Raw genomic sequence first — 15864 nt, forward strand, 5'->3', positions numbered from 1 at the left:
AAAAAAATTTGTTTAGCAAAAGTTACTTTTTGAAAAGTAAAACCAGATTAACATAAAATTCAGATAATCATCACCTTAATGTGAACTGGACGTTCAAACTTCAGTTCAACCATATCGTTGCTAACGATATCCTGATCATATGTACCAGAAATCGATTCCAATGTTTCCCATTTATGTTGATCTATTGTTGACTCCAAAGTGTCGTACAGTAATTCCAACTGGAATTCATATGACCCGGTGCCAGAATAGACGACAGCTCCAGCTAATTTTTTAAATTTTTATGTTTATTTTCATTGATTTATAATGTTAAAAAAAACAGGATATTGCATTTTCCTACCTATTGCGATACCAGGCCGATCGACGTTGAAACAAATTGCATCCGGACCGAAATTCCCTGTGTTCCAAGTACGCAATGGATCACGCCGAGCAAACCGACACCCGGTCGATCGAATACTTTGAGATGGTAGCGATGGAATTTCATTCTAAAAATACATATTTTCCCAATTAGTATCGAGGTAAACAAAGTAGCTCTGCATGAAATGAGTACCTCTGGAGCACTTTGGAAAATAATTTCTGACAAAACGCGGGCAAGAAGATGGCAACAATTATCAATCAATTTTTGATGAATTCCAGTATTGATTGATGTCAACGAATATCCACAGCGATTGTGAACATTTTCAATTTTGGATTTGATTGGGTATGCAATAATGTCGAGGAGTCGCACTAAAACGTCGTTGAATGTCCAGTTGTTGCATAGAAATTCATTTTTCTCCAATTGCGTGCGATAGGTCATTTGCTCGACCAAAACAGGAAATTGATAATTTTCCGCACTGGATAGCATGGGTAAGCCGGAATTGTCACTTGGACTTATGATTGACTGAAAGTGAGTTGAAAGAGTTTCAGAAATGTGAAAAAATACAAATAACAATGAATGCAATTGTTTTTGTCGATAAATAGGTGTTTCGAGTTCTTACCATGCTTTCTCGGTTCGTCGACAAAAGTGGAAAGGTTGATTTTAGCTTAACGTTAGTATTGCAGAGACCAGCTAAAATAGCACTCAACAGTCGTGCATGCATGATACCCTGAAGAAACAAACATTTCCATCTAGTTAGTATGAACAATTTATCTTTTTTCAATTATTTCAAAATCAACTATTTTGCAATAGCAATTACCTTATCCTTTTTCATAAGTAAATCACACAAGCAATTCCATTTAAGCGTATTTGTGGGATAAAATGCGTTGAAACAGGACAAGAATGTAGTATGGCATTCATCCAAAATTTCCATTGTTGAATCGTAACCTTCGCTTTCAACACTCAATGCGATTTCATCACACAAAATATCGATGAGTAAGGCGCGAACATCTCCAACACACTCGGCCAATTGCAGATTTTCACCGGGTAATTTCTTCTGACTGGTTGAAGTAGTCACATCTAAACTACTTGACATCATGTGCTTTATAAGAGGCTTTTGCTTTATCGTAGATGCTGGTGTTTGGGAGACTCCATCTGAAAATCAGGCGACTTAATATGAATGAGGATTTACAAAAGTTTGGAAAATTTACATACATATTTGTGTTTCATTTCTTCCTTCACCTTCGGCAGCCCGTTTTCTCATTTGAAATTTATCACTTTTCGATATGTCATTTGGGTAGATTTCATTTGTGTACTTTCGCAAGAGCCGTAAACACACTTTGCTAACATAATATAGCCGATGGCAAGTTGACATCGATTGAGAGAAGTTTTTCTGCAAATTGATGGTCAAAAATTAAAAATGAATCTCGAGAATTGAAAGATAAATAAATAAAAGCTATTTACCTTATCTCTCAAGTCATTCAGTGTCAATTTAAAAGTGCCCCATGACCACTTGAGTAGCGTGATCAAGCTCTGGAAGCAATCTTTCGTGACTGAGTTGGCAAAGTGTTGCGATACTTTGTGAACTGGGTCAGTGTCTGAGTTGGTTATCGGTAGCTTCGTTTCTTGATTGATAACACGGTAGAGAATCGATGGGATTTGTCCTGAAGTGGTATCGGTGCCATTGTTCGCCTTCTTTGATGTTCGGAAATTGAAAACAATTTGATCTTCGGTTGTGATACTCGTTTGACCACTCGATCCACAATCACTGGACGGGCCTGCAATTCGAGCCCATATCAAATACCATCGATTTGCGGTGAGGTTTATTGTTTTCGGTAAGAAAATATTGTGCTTGCTGCGAGCTGGACATTCATACGGCACCTCGTCGGTCTCAACCAAAAGTGTCCCGTCCTTCTCATAGCCAATTCCATCCATACCCAGGTCGTACAACTTGAGTTTGCACGTATATTCTCCACGGCCGCCGTACATTCCAAATCCAACTAAAGAAACAACACAGATATTGGCATTGAATTAATCAACTGAAATGTTACACAATTGATTGAATCTCATTAGAGCAATTCTTACCCAAAACCACATCTGTATCAGCCATAAATCGAATAGCCTCAACTGAATGACCACTGTAGCCCCAACCTCCGCCAAAGTTTTCGAAACGTGTGACCGTTTGGAAATCGTTTACACTAATTGAATCCTTCATTGCTGACCCAGCCGGCTTGGGAGTTTGCTCGAAGCAGGATGGTCTATAAATTGAAAAAGAGATTAATTTTTCAAATGATTTTTGAATAATCCAAGCTACTGGTAATTTCAATAATTCAACTAACATAGCATCCGGAACAGATGTAAGAATGTCCAAACAGGCAAGTAAATTCACCGACGCTAAATTTCTCGTGATGAAAACATCTGCTTTCTTCTTCGGCAGCATAAGTTCGGGTTGCAAAATTGCCAGAATATGGTTGGAATATTCGAAATTCCGCGGTACCTCGCTACCAATAACATTGTACAAGAAGCACTTTTTCTCGATGGCATCAAACACCCACAAAACGCCGTACAATGAATCCATTTCGAAAGCAAGTTGTGGAAAAACTTTTTCGTATTTAGCGCACTGTGCCGACTCGATGCATTTACGCCGTTGTGGTGGACGATGATGATGATGCTCAGAGAATTGCAAATTTTCCTGTTCATCAAATATTTGATGGCACGTGTCATAAACACTTTGCGACATACGATCGATTGCCGAGCTGGCTTGCGCTTGATTTGCGTCTACATTCTGATTGCATTTATCAAAAGCCAATTGCGAAACGGCGTTTATGTTGTTTTGAATGATTTTAGCGAAGTTAACTTGACCACTGCTGTGGGGGATACAACTTCCATCCCGACGGTTGATAGACAAACAGTTGAATGACATCGGAATTTGTGGAATCAATACTGAAAAATGAATTAAATTGGTTTTGGAATTGTGAGGTCTTTGGAATGATCATTTCCTGCACCACTTACAAATGGTTGATTTATTCGCTACAACATTGATCTTTGGCAACATAGCTCCAGTTAAAATTGATTCGTCAACTTTGAAGAAGGTTTGATCACCACAAGCAAATATCATGGTGGCCCTTTTGCCGTATTGCGGTCCAATTCCACTGTAAATACAAACTCCAGTGAATTTCTGAGATATTTTTAATGAAAAGAAGTATTCAACTTACGACACTTGTCCGGGAGTACAATTCCATAAGAACTTCTGCTTTATCATAACCAAGTTCGAAATATCCGCTTGACCGTCTTCGTTTGACTCTGATTTTTGGAACTCATCCAAGAGGTTAACATTGTGCTGCATGTCATGAGGCAATCGACCCAATTGTCCTTTCAAATGACTGCCAAATGTATAAATTACTCCGCGAGCAGATAGTAACACTGTGTGATTGCTTCCAGCAGCAACTTGAACGATGAACGAATTCAGTTTAACCTGAACTGGTCCAACGTATGGCACGAGGTCACCGGTACCGAGCTGACCATATTGATTGCTACCAAATGTAAAGACTTCACCATTTTGAGTTAAAACTACGGTGTGATGAAGTCCGCAGGCAATTTGTATGACCGGACTGGTGGTTGGGAGCGATACTTTTTGCGGTGGTAATGGAGCAACGCGCGGCGTTGTATCACGGTCAACTTCGGCAATTGCGTTTTGAGTTTCGGGCATTCGTTTGTCTTTGGATCGACTGATCCAGCCTTTTGAACGCTGGCGCAGAAGGAATGTGAATGGTTTGTTATCCTTGCCATCTGAAAATAATTTGGTGTGAATTTAAATCATTTATATTATTTTGAATATGAAAAATGAAATCCGACCTCCGGTTCCATCTGACTCTTGAAATGATATACAAGTTGAACATGCTCCACATTTCGAACAGCCACCGTCACCGGTGCCACAAGCACAATTTCTGAAAACGAGAAAGAAAAATGTTGTTGCAATCGACAATTGGAAAAATATCGACTGACATTCGAATAATATCGAATTTCACAGCCAAAGAAATGATTGGCCAATTTGAAAAATACTTACGCTCCCGGAATCCTCTGATCGATGGTTATATTTTGTGTGCTGACACATGAAACGTTATATCCAGTGCATTCCCGACAAATCGTACAAACTCTGCACTGTCCATGCACAATATTGTGCTCTTCAAAATCGCACATATTGGTAACATCCACTTTCAGTGTTCCAACTTGATTCGCCGAAGATGATGAATGCGACTGCTGTGATTTCATTCCAAAGTCAACATTTTCTTGCGCAAATTGAGATGGTTTCCCCTTTGATCTGCCACATTGTCCTTTGTTGTTCATTCCAAATGTAAATATGTGACCTTTGCTAGTCAATGCCACCGTATGTGCCTTTCCAAGTGCTACTTTTGTTATGTGTTGATCAAGAATGTCTGACACAAATCCAGTCGATGCGTCACAGTGCATTGTGTCTTTTCCTAGCATTATGAGTTTTCCTGTGTTTGTTACCAGAGCCGAAGTGCCATTATTGCAAGAAGCATGCACAATGAAGTGACCATCCACTTTGCCAATTTTCTTTGGTTTCACAGCCTTCGGTTGACGACGATTCTTTGACGAGTCACCGTCCTCACCTCGACGTGCAGTTCCTGTTTTGAATGGAGAAAATATAAAAGGAATGAACTCAATCTGTGTGGAATAGGAAACCAAAAAAATGAGTGTATTCAACACACCTGCAAAGTAGACACTTCCGTCCTCATTGATTAAAATAGCATGCATTCCGTCATGACCAATTGTCGCATAAACGATGTTCGATGATTTTGCAACAATCAATTCGATTGGTTTCATTGAAGGTGTCTTTCCAATCGATTTCAAGCCCAACGCCGACGATTTGCCGTAGTAATAAATCTTGCCATTTGTTGCTCGAATCAATCCAAATTCTTTGCCACACACAATTCCAGCGATTTCTGTCTCGCTTGTGAACTTCATCTCGAATGGATTGAACGATGTTTGGATCTGAAAATTCATGTCGAACATTTCGCTTATTACTTAATGAATCCATTTGGGGGGAATAAATATCAATCACCTTTTGAATTTGTTGTTGGTTTAGCAGTTCTTCTTCGAAAGTGGCATATCCATAGGTCTTGAAGCTCTTCCGTGCTAGTTGAAGCATCAAATCTGGTACGGTGCTGCCGACGGTATACAGTTGCCGTATAACCAAGTTATCCTAAGAACAATATGGAAAACTCGTGAATTTCATTCTTTTGTGAAGTTGCGTGAAGAGCACTTACATCTTTCAAAGAGCATATAGCATTCAATGAATCCTCATCGGAAAATAAGATGCAGTTTTGTCCATCTTTATTCGGAGGCATCGCAATTTGGATAGTGGCTGAAATGAGAATACACGCATTAAAGATGAGTTCAGCATAGTTATAGTTTCAGCATATTCCCCATGGCGTAAACTTACAGCTGATGGAAAGAGTCTCTGTATTAACAACCAACATGGTTTCGTTGCTTCGCTTGGAAATTTTCTTGTAAAACAACGAATTCTGAAACAAAACGACAAAAAATGAATCATTTAACTGTCAATATACAGGCATATAGAATTAAATTTCGCATCCGATACATACACCGCAAAAACCGATCCATCCACATTTCTCTTTACAAAATTCCGGATTCACCGCATAGACATATCCCTTCAGCGTTTCATTGAACCCAGTACCAATTTTGAATAAACTCTTGCCCAACAAAATGTACATATGTTTTCCATTTGATGCAATTGAAGGTTGAACATGATACTGAACCCTCTCTGACATTTGGGTTTTGACGCTGAACTGTAACCATACATTCATTGATTTAATACACTATTTCTATTTTTGTCACAGACTCACAATTTGTACCTCTTCAATGAGAGAATTTTTCGGCACTCCATTTGTGAAGAAATCCGGTTTGGTTGGTTTGCCCAAGGCAACGGCATAAATGCTTCTTTGCAATGTGGATAGTACCATGGGCAACTGAAAATCGAATATTTATGAGAATATGGCAGAAAAATAATGCAAGACATTTAAAAATGATTCAAACCTGAATATTTTGTCCAGATAAAATTTTCGGTGACATTATGAGTGCGGCAATCGCTTTGATGGCTTGGGATGCAAAAATGAAATGATTGAAACTAACTACGCATAATTTTCAGCTTGTGATGAAATCGACTTACATTTTCCAGTATCGCCACGGGCAATGCACAAGCCAAGCAATGCGGAACAGGCAATTGATGACCAGTTGGTTAAATCCGAATCTTGTGGATTCGGTAGACCACCGTGCAATGTGGCCAAATTCAACAGCAAATCATATAGCGGTTGAATCAAGTCATTCGGTTCCGATGTGAAACTCTCCGGCACTTGACCCTGAATCACATCGAAAAGTGCTCGCAACCCTTTTGTACATAAATTTGGACTGACATTTCTTGCTTCAGCGATCAATTCAAATAGCCCCTTCAAACCAGCACCCACGATCTAGAAGAGAAAAATTGTTTTCAATATATTCCTGTTTCAATATTTCATGGAATGATTATTCCATTCAAACCTGCGGTATTGGCATTGTGAGCTGTTTCTCGGTAATGTCACCCATCAAACTCTCTGCATCCGTGTCAATATCCTGTTGTTTCACCGCTTGATGGCATTGTAACTTCTTGCTACTCTCCAAAATATCGAACAACGTTTGTGATTTGGACTCTGATTCCATGACAATTGCTCGGATCGCAGAAAAAACCGCAAATTTCGATGCATTTGGAAGTATTTCAATGCGATTGATGTTTGATAGCTGATCATGGTTGTTTACCGCACAAGTTCGATTACGTTTACGACGACGATTTCGATTGCCACGATTCCCAGGCGGTGATTTCCTTAGAAATTCGAAAAATGAGATGAGTGATTGATTCGATACAAGATGTAAATAATCATATCGATTTATTTTGACGTTAGTTGACAGCGCGAGCAAGATTGAATAACGCGGAGAAACATAAACTGCACGTGCTAAGCACGTCGTGCTTCAATTTGTTTGGAAACACAAAAATGTGCTTAAAACCGCATGAAATATCTTTTCCCCTGTAAATAATTTGACATTTTTCGGGCATGCGCATTGACATACACGCTCTAGACATTTTGTTTTTTTTTTTTTCATCAGAATTTTAATTTTTTTTTCATGGGAAAAATGATTTTATAATTTGTAGATAAACAGACTGATTAGAGCATTTTTCGATCTTGATTATGATTTTTGTACAGATATCAATGATAGAAACAATATTTTGTTAATGGATTGAGTATGGAATAGTATAAAATAGCAACAATAGTATACAAGGGTCTGGCTGATCCAGAAACGAGGCGTGTTATTATTTCTATTAAAATTAGGATAATTTAAATAAACTTCAACCAACTAATTTGTTATCCCTAAATATTCTATTCTATCTCCGAAATTTACCTATTATCCAAGCAATTGATGTACAGTTCGTGAAACTGTTCACCGTATTTTGTTGGTTCTAGTGGCCCCATAATGTCGCTGTCCTAGTTTAATTCGTTTTTTGACAAATTTGCACTGGCTTTGTTAAATAAATATTTTTCAACTACTCGTCGAGATTCAGAAGTAATCAATATTGGAATTTCAAAATGAATAACACAGTTTCGATGAGTTTTTTTAAAAAAAATTTCGATATTTTTTTCTTATAAGAGTTTATTAACAGTTGGTCGGCAAATACTGAACCAAGCTACCCTTATTTGGATTTTTCTCATTTATTTCATGTTTTTTCAATGCACTTTTAACTTTTGCTCACATTTCTAATGTTTATTTCCACATAACAACTGGTTTTACGATTGAAATACGCGAAAAAAATTTTAATTCAGAAAAATCTTTTAGTAGTTTTAATGAATCACCCTTGCAAGAGGGTGCTCAAACAAACTAACAATTGTGACATTGGAAAATCGATAATAAACGCTTCTCCATTTTCGTCATCCCTCTGTTTACGTGCTAAAAAGGGGTGGAACCACACGTGCATTCCGCGTTGCCTATGCAACAGGCTTCACATTGGTTTGAGACTTCGCTATGTTTACAAACGGATTGAACGTTTTGAACGGCGAGGGGTAGTGGATAATTTTTGCCGGCATCTGAAAATTGTCAACAATACAACGTGCATCGAGTCGGCATCTAAGTGGGGGATGATATTTGAAGATAAGGGGAATTTTGTCTAATCAAGTGAAATGATAATGATCAAGATATTCTAAATATTTTGAACATATATCTTAACTTCTATGGGGATTTACAACAACGACCATGTTTTTTTTTTTGCTTTCAAATCCACTTCTCACATGGATCTATTTTTTATGCAGCAAAGATTGAAGAAAGATTTTAAATTTCACCTGTATGCACATGTTTGGCCATCACATCACAATAATTGGACTGTAAGTTTACTGTCAGTGTTATTCCATGCAATCATTAGCTGGATGAAGTTACTTTTTTGAATCGTTTCGACAATTTTGTGTTTACACCGAAAAGATTTGTGTCAAGAAAGGCCACAAATCACGAACAAACAATACGCCAATTAATGGCTCCAACCATACAAACCGCTCGATTGGAAGAAGAACAGAATGTTTTTTTATTTCAAAAAAATGTGTTGGTCAATTTTCCGATGCTGTTAATACTACTACGCTTGCACAAGAGTGCCGAAAATGTTCAAGCAATGAGTTTGAAATCAGTCAACAATATCAAATAATTTGACTGTTGCTCCGAATGTGGCGCTCCAGCCATAATTGAATGTGTGAAAGTTTGAATTGAATATGCAATTTCTTTGAAAAGTGAAAGTTTCAAGTAAAAGATATGCAAATAAGCTATTCCAAATTCTATTCAGACATGGATCAATAAAATTATCACCTTTTTATCAGAAGTATGACGTTTTGCTGTTACGACTATGACGGCAATCGATCACTGAATTTAAGCTGTTATATGCTTGTTCGACGCCTGAATGGGCAACAGTTGAAACACTGTATAGCCAAAAGTTCCTATGTCTATAAACAGCCAAGTTTTAAGTTTTCCATGTGCTTTGCCAGAAAAAACTTCAATTTGTTTGCAAACTATAGAATTTTGAAAAGTAGTTCCAATAATCAGAAAATTAAGAATTTCTAGAAGTTTGTCGACCGTTGATGCTGTCGCTGGATATAAGCATGACTTTCGTAGATTTTTTTATTGCGATGATATAATGTATTAAAAGAATTATTACTGCAAAATAATTCAACAACAATGGCTGGTTCGAGAAAGAAACAAGCACGAATCAACAAAGCAAAGACAGTAAAAACGAAAAAAACTTCTGATAAAAATATATTTTTAATTATGATTCAATAAGCAAAATCAAACTGAATGAAAACTCATTCGAAATTTGAAATTTAAATAAACTGAATTGTTTTAATGGTGAAATGAATTCACCACGGAGGGAAAATTCACCACTGGTGACAACTAGCTGACATGAACTACGTAGCTGTCATCGCACGTCAAGCTGTCGTTTAGATTTGTATTTGTGTACATCATCAGAAAAGGTTTCTCTTTTTCTGATTGCACTTTCGATAGATAACATTTGCTAAAAAAACATTACTGGAATTTGCACGATAACTAATTTTCCGTTTGATAAGCTGACCTGCTGTCAAACAATTGATATAATTCTGTTATACATTGAATCAGTCCAGTGTTGAGTGCTTAAATAATTGAAATATCCGAGATGTTAACGGCTACCTGCAAAGCTGCTCCAAATATCGCTGTAATCAAATACTGTAAGTGTAACAGAAAAATTAAATGACAACTAATTTTATTCTGGAAAATTCAAGGAAATTCGTTCAAAAAGTGCATATTTAGCTCGAAAATTGCATAAATTCATATTATAGAGCGTATTCAGTTTCATAGTAGGCATTCCATTACATCAGTGATTAAATCGCGATTTGAAATCGATGACGTCGGCAGTCCGGTTGTCCATTATGTGTGTGTAATGCAAATAGGCGCTCCCAAAAATACATTAGCCTCAATCTCTGAACTATTGGCCTTATTCGAAGACACTTTGATGTTATTATTCAAAAATGCTGACAAATGTGTTATTTTTGTTGCAAATATGATTTGTTACAAAGCGTTTTGATTAATTGTTCGTTGATTTTCCGTAAATTTTAGGGGGAAAACGAGATGAGGAACTAATTTTGCCAGTTAATGATTCGTTAAGTGGGACATTGTCAACCGATGAACTATGTGCAAAAACCAGCATCACAGCTGACACCACGTTTACCGAAGACAAAATGTGGTTAAACGGCGAAGAAGTTACCATTTGGGATAATGCGAGACTTAAAAACTGCATTGAATATTGTAATTATTGTTGAATTTAATAATATTTGCCATTTTTATTTTGAACAGTCATTTGAAAGGAGATTTTTTTTCATTTTCAGTAAGAGGAATCGGCGAAAAGAAGTTAACCGACAAATCAGTACTGAACTATAAGTTACACATTTGTTCGGAGAATAATTTCCCGACCGCCGCTGGCTTAGCATCCAGTGCCGCTGGATATGCTTGTTTCGTGTACACTTTGGCAACACTGTACGGATTGGAGAATCAGGAGCTAACCGCCATTGCTCGCCTTGGTTCGGGCTCAGCGTGTCGTAGCATTTATGGTGGTTTTGTCCAATGGAAGAAGGGTGAATTGGCCGATGGTAGCGACTCAATTGCAGTTCAAATTGCTCCGGCCAGCCATTGGCCAGAAATGCACGTACTCATTTTGGTTGTCAGCGATGCACGAAAAAAAGTCGGATCAACGGTTGGAATGAGATTGGCTGTGGAAAACTCCGAATTACTTCGATTTCGGGCAAGTCACTGCGTACCAAAGCACACGGAACAAATGAAACAAGCCATTTTGAACAAAGATTTTGCCACCTTTGGCGAAATAACCATTCGAGAGAGCAATCAATTCCATGCCATATGTCTGGATACCTATCCACCATGTGTCTATATGAACGACCGATCGCATAGCGTGTCTCATTTTATTCATAAATACAACGAAAACGCCGGCGAAGTCAAGGTAGGCGGCAAAAATGATGAGAGAACTTAATTTATTTGATTTTTGTTTGAAATTTTGGTTGTTATTTCTTGAAACTTTCTATTCAATTCCTTATTGATATATGTTTGTCTAGGCCGCCTACACTTTTGATGCTGGAGCTAATGCTTGCGTGTACTTATTGGAGAATGAAGTGGCAAAATTTATTTCATATCTCAATGCGTATTTCCCAAATGACGAATCACCAAGCGACGAATATGTTCGAGGAATTCCAGTTCAACCGAATCCTCTGAGTAATTCGGTAATTAAATATGAAAAAAATATTGTTCTCGCGGTTATTTAACGCAGATGGTTTTAAATTTTCCATAGGATCTTCAATCTTTCGGATTAAGTGCTACAATCAGCAAGAACACCTTCAAGTATATAATTCACACGAAAGTGGGTGAAGGACCACAAAGACTAGACAACAACGAGTCACTATTGGGAGCCGATGGGACTCCAAAGAATTTGAAGTCATAAAATTGAAAGAGATCAATTCATACGCATATTTGAGTCAGCTAAACAAAAAAACAAACTTTTGGTGTAGGGAAAAATTATTAAAAGGGTTAAAATTAGTTAAAAAAATTCGTCAGAGACCTCATCACACAATAGGTGCAATTCTTAATACATTCATCTTGGCATTACTAGAACATTGAAAAGTAGTGAGAAAAAAAGAACACTTTGACCAATTCATTGGTATTTATGGAATAATTTATTGTTTTTCTATCCTAAATTGTTTAAAATAAACTCGTTCGAATTTTGTTTATGATGATTTTGTTTCATATGTTTTGTTGAACATAAAATCTATACTCTCACATGTTTTTTTGTTGTTTACAATCTAGGTTCAATTAAATGTATAGTTTGCATTTAAAATATACTTAGTATTGCATAGAATTATGCATAGGAATGCACTATACTACTTTTATACACAATTCACGTCGCTACTTCTGCGCACTAACTACCTCATTTCCGTCGTCTTCTTCTATCTATCCTTCCGTCTTCATCGATTTGTTCGAAATCGTTCGGATTTCACCGTTTCCGGCATTTTGCATTCACAAAATCTATATACTTGTATATTCAATAGATATCTGTATCTTTTGTTGTTCAACGTTCAACATAAAACTAGTTTACTTGAAATTAATTTGTTGATTGCTTTTTTCTTGTTTAATTCATATATGCTACTAAACAAACTACGCTGCAACTAAAATTGACTGCAACTACTCTAGAAATGTGTAACTTCAATATCTTCTTCCAGATCATCTTTTTCGTCATCGGTCTCTTCGATGTCTGCTTGTCTAGCTGCTTCAGCTTCGCGGGCTGCCTTCTCCTTTTGCTCTTGTTTCTTAAGTCTACGTTCCTGTTGGCCAAAAGAGAGGAAGCAAATAAGAGGATGAATGAACGTTCGAAAAAACTATATTTTGCACAAAAGTGGATGTCGAAATGAAGACACTTACCTTTCGTCTGTGGCGGACTTCAACAATAATGTAACCAATAACACCTAAGACTAAATTGCCAAACAAAACGTATAGCTTCATGCGCGCACACAATGTGGTCGAATAGGCATATGCAATGACGAAACCAGCTGATTCCCACAATCGATAGTTTGAGAAGGCAGCTTCCTTGTTACGTCTGAACAACAATCCATAGAGACCTAGAAAAACAATTATATTTAGATTTTCAGCTATCGAATCGATTTGCGAATATGTGTTCAGATCGTACCGTTAATTTGTGTTTGCCATACGGCATCACCAACGCCCCACAATCCAGCAATAGTGAAGAAGACTAATGGGTTCTCTGGATGTGGACGCCAGAAAAGCATGTAAATTACAACAGCTCCATGTACAATTGTGCCTAAAAATGAGATTTAAAAATGTAGAAAAGAAAATTAGCACGTTTTCAAGCAGGTAATATTCTGGACATTTTGCATGCAGAGAGACATTTCGCATGTACAAGTAGAAGAAATGATTTGCTTACCAAGAGCAAGAATTGGAATTCGGCCGATGTACTTCATGATTGAACCAAAGATGATTGAGCAAATAGCATTAACAACACCGAAACAGATCATAACATAACCAATGCTGTGGATACCCAAAGCGCACGATACGTATGCCTGATGGAAACGAATTTTATCAGTAAAAATTGTAAATAAAAAGTGGAAAATTCACTACGCAGACTCAAATAGAACCAATACTTACTTGCGTGAAATCAGCTCCAATGAATGCTTGTTCCATACCAATCCAGACGGTAATTGGGACCAAGAGTTGTTGGTTAGCTTTCTTGCACTGGTTCATTGTGGCCGACAACAAGGCGACTCCGGACAATTCTTTAGCTGATTCGGATCCCTTACGTTTTTCACCATATCTATAATGATGTGTAAAAAAGGCGATTATATACACTGTTCAATGCAAAAATCAAGGTAATCAATGATCATTAGTCTAACATACCGTGACAATGGATCCAAAAGCAATGCAATGACGATAACGGCAGCGACGATACATGTAAGATAGATGGTTGAGATTTCGAAGATTTCTGAATCGGGTGGGCGTTCGAGGTTAGCATTTTCGGCTGAAGCAACAACACAGAAATTGGCACCACATTGAGCCAAAGCGGCTTCACTGAATGTGTGATTTCCACCGCTGCCACCACCATGAGCTCCGCTTGACAACACCAAGCTACTGATCAAATTTCCCCACAATTCAGCGGTTTGCCAGGCCAAGAAGAAGAATCCGAAGAACCGTACAATGATCGCATCAACTGCTTGATCGGTAATCTTAGCATAAACTTGACCGCACTGGGTTAAATAAGTGGCCTTTGATGCCCACATAGGAGCTGCACCCAAACCGAGCAAAATACCGGCTGGCACCAAGGTGTAGAATCTGAAAATGAAAAAGAAGCCAATTAACACTGTGTGAAATTTTCATTACAAAACTAATGACGGAAATGAAAGCAATGTCACTTACTTCGGGTAGAATTGGGCTCCAATGTAGGGGGCATAGCACAACATGCTGCAACATAAGGTCCATTTTACCGTTAGCCGTCGAATCACAAGTGTTGGGATAAAAATACAAGACACCACAATAGCTGCATAGATTGCACTTAAAGATACTGTTCCTAAACCATCTTTGGCATTAATTGAAGATTGCAAATTAGCTGTTCCCTGTAAACATGTGAATGAGAAAAGAGAATCTGTTATGAGCAACGAATTTTTTTTATCATTTAATTATAGTTTGCTTTGTAGTTGAGATCCGTGTGCTCGAAATCAAATTGACGTACATAATTCAATAGAAAATCGATCAAACCGAATGGTCCATGTATTATTTTGAAAACGCAATAGCTTGTAAATTTCCATTTAATTTTTATTGAACTAAACTCTTTCCGGAGTGGCAAATGACGTGTTTGCGCTTGATACAATATTTAACTCATAACGAATTGTCAAATATTGACGCTTGATTCGAGGAAAAAAAAATGAAATGGCTTCTGTAAACATGCTCTCAAGTTGAACAAAGCAAATAGAGAATTGGCTTGAATAGAACATGGCGTGAACAAGCATGTGAAATTGATTTTATTCGTTGACCACGAGCTGACAACATAAAAAGCTAACATCAATTGTAGAATTTAACAAACTATGAATACAGATTTGGATGGCTGATATTTCCGCTTTCATCATTCGACGTGTAATTTGTATTTGAAACGCATTTACTTTTCGATAGCCAATAAATTTGTGTGTAAACTACCTGAAACGCTGTGAATTGGATCATAAACGCTGATGACAAAATTGCTACGTTTTTCAATATTCTCCATTTTTCCGACGGTGAGAGCTTCACTTTTTCTCTGATTGATACGGTATCTTCTGTGTTACGCAATGGGGGCTAAAAAAATGAAAACGGAAAGCAAACGAATTTTTTTTATGAATATTCCACCTTTTTTCATGCATGTTTTTTGGCATACCTTAACTGGATTGTCGCCATCGTAGGCTTTATTTTCATATCCTGAACTAACTGTCATTTTTACTTAGAATCTGAAAAAAAGATCACAATAAATCAAGAGAGATTAGTTAAGATGAACAGAGGAAAATGAACAATATTTACGAAAAAAATATGAATTCACAGTGCTAGACACGAAATACAAGCGCTAAATTTTCATCTTCACTTTATGTTCAAACAGCAAACGTTCATAATTTATTATGTAAACGTTTAGGATTTCCGCCCAACCGAGTTAATTGCTTATTGAATTTTCGATTGAACATTTTTTTCCACATAAAACAGAAAAAAGGTCTCTTCTTTCCGATTGGGAAGTTCTGAATTGTTAATTTACATCCCAACAAAACCGCAAACTATTCTCTTTCCCTTTCTCTCTCTCTCTCTCTCTCTCTCTCTCTCTCTCTCTCTCTCTCTCTCTCTCTCTC

General features: G+C 37.3%; 3 protein-coding genes across 6 annotated transcripts in view; 1 reads left to right on the forward strand and 2 right to left on the reverse strand.

Moving 5' to 3' along the window:
* Positions 1-8482, reverse strand: part of LOC129569992 (E3 ubiquitin-protein ligase highwire) — a 34684-nt gene extending 26202 nt beyond the window's left edge. Inside the window, exons 1-23 of the mRNA XM_055449321.1 lie at positions 7829-8482; positions 6935-7253; positions 6567-6864; positions 6434-6495; positions 6253-6366; positions 5983-6186; positions 5820-5901; positions 5644-5741; positions 5439-5579; positions 5086-5368; positions 4419-5001; positions 4208-4299; positions 3568-4141; positions 3365-3504; positions 2692-3295; positions 2438-2610; positions 1817-2352; positions 1568-1745; positions 1173-1507; positions 975-1082; positions 548-877; positions 338-482; positions 75-262 (exon numbers count right to left, since the gene is read on the reverse strand). Coding sequence (XP_055305296.1) covers positions 75-262; positions 338-482; positions 548-877; positions 975-1082; positions 1173-1507; positions 1568-1745; positions 1817-2352; positions 2438-2610; positions 2692-3295; positions 3365-3504; positions 3568-4141; positions 4208-4299; positions 4419-5001; positions 5086-5368; positions 5439-5579; positions 5644-5741; positions 5820-5901; positions 5983-6186; positions 6253-6366; positions 6434-6495; positions 6567-6864; positions 6935-7253; positions 7829-7899 — 5658 coding nt within the window. The 5' untranslated portion in view covers positions 7900-8482. The remainder of the gene's footprint in view (positions 1-74; positions 263-337; positions 483-547; positions 878-974; positions 1083-1172; positions 1508-1567; positions 1746-1816; positions 2353-2437; positions 2611-2691; positions 3296-3364; positions 3505-3567; positions 4142-4207; positions 4300-4418; positions 5002-5085; positions 5369-5438; positions 5580-5643; positions 5742-5819; positions 5902-5982; positions 6187-6252; positions 6367-6433; positions 6496-6566; positions 6865-6934; positions 7254-7828) is intronic.
* A 1400-nt stretch (positions 8483-9882) lies between these two features.
* Positions 9883-12225, forward strand: LOC129569990 (diphosphomevalonate decarboxylase). Its single transcript, XM_055449318.1, has 5 exons — positions 9883-10161; positions 10550-10738; positions 10819-11444; positions 11557-11721; positions 11790-12225. The coding sequence occupies exons 1-5, from the start codon at positions 10110-10112 to the stop codon at positions 11937-11939; spliced, it is 1182 nt and encodes a 393-aa protein (XP_055305293.1). The 5' UTR covers positions 9883-10109; the 3' UTR covers positions 11940-12225.
* Positions 12149-15864, reverse strand: part of LOC129569987 (UNC93-like protein) — a 32006-nt gene continuing 28290 nt past the window's right edge. For all 4 annotated transcript variants that reach the window (XM_055449315.1, XM_055449313.1, XM_055449316.1 and 1 more), the window contains 9 exons: positions 15408-15477; positions 15194-15328; positions 14420-14616; positions 13904-14335; positions 13655-13820; positions 13434-13569; positions 13179-13310; positions 12914-13110; positions 12149-12816 (listed from right to left, as the gene is read on the reverse strand). In XM_055449315.1, the coding sequence (XP_055305290.1) occupies positions 12682-12816; positions 12914-13110; positions 13179-13310; positions 13434-13569; positions 13655-13820; positions 13904-14335; positions 14420-14616; positions 15194-15328; positions 15408-15464 (1587 nt within the window). In that variant the 5' untranslated portion in view covers positions 15465-15477 and the 3' untranslated portion in view covers positions 12149-12681. The remainder of the gene's footprint in view (positions 12817-12913; positions 13111-13178; positions 13311-13433; positions 13570-13654; positions 13821-13903; positions 14336-14419; positions 14617-15193; positions 15329-15407; positions 15478-15864) is intronic.

The sequence above is a fragment of the Sitodiplosis mosellana genome, unplaced genomic scaffold (assembly GCF_009176505.1).
Source record: "Sitodiplosis mosellana isolate CC-2019 unplaced genomic scaffold, AAFC_SMos_1.0 Smas_scaffold_47, whole genome shotgun sequence".
Lineage (NCBI taxonomy): Eukaryota > Metazoa > Arthropoda > Insecta > Diptera > Cecidomyiidae > Sitodiplosis > Sitodiplosis mosellana.

Excerpts from the sequence above, each read along its gene's own strand:
- LOC129569990 (XM_055449318.1), top strand. The coding sequence starts at position 10,110 with ATGTTAACGGCTACCTGCAAAGCTGCTCCAAATATCGCTGTAATCAAA. Across the intron at positions 10,162-10,549 it reads TATCGCTGTAATCAAATACT|GGGGAAAACGAGATGAGGAA; the intron begins GTAAGTGTAACA and ends CGTAAATTTTAG. Across the intron at positions 10,739-10,818 it reads TAAAAACTGCATTGAATATT|TAAGAGGAATCGGCGAAAAG; the intron begins GTAATTATTGTT and ends TTTCATTTTCAG.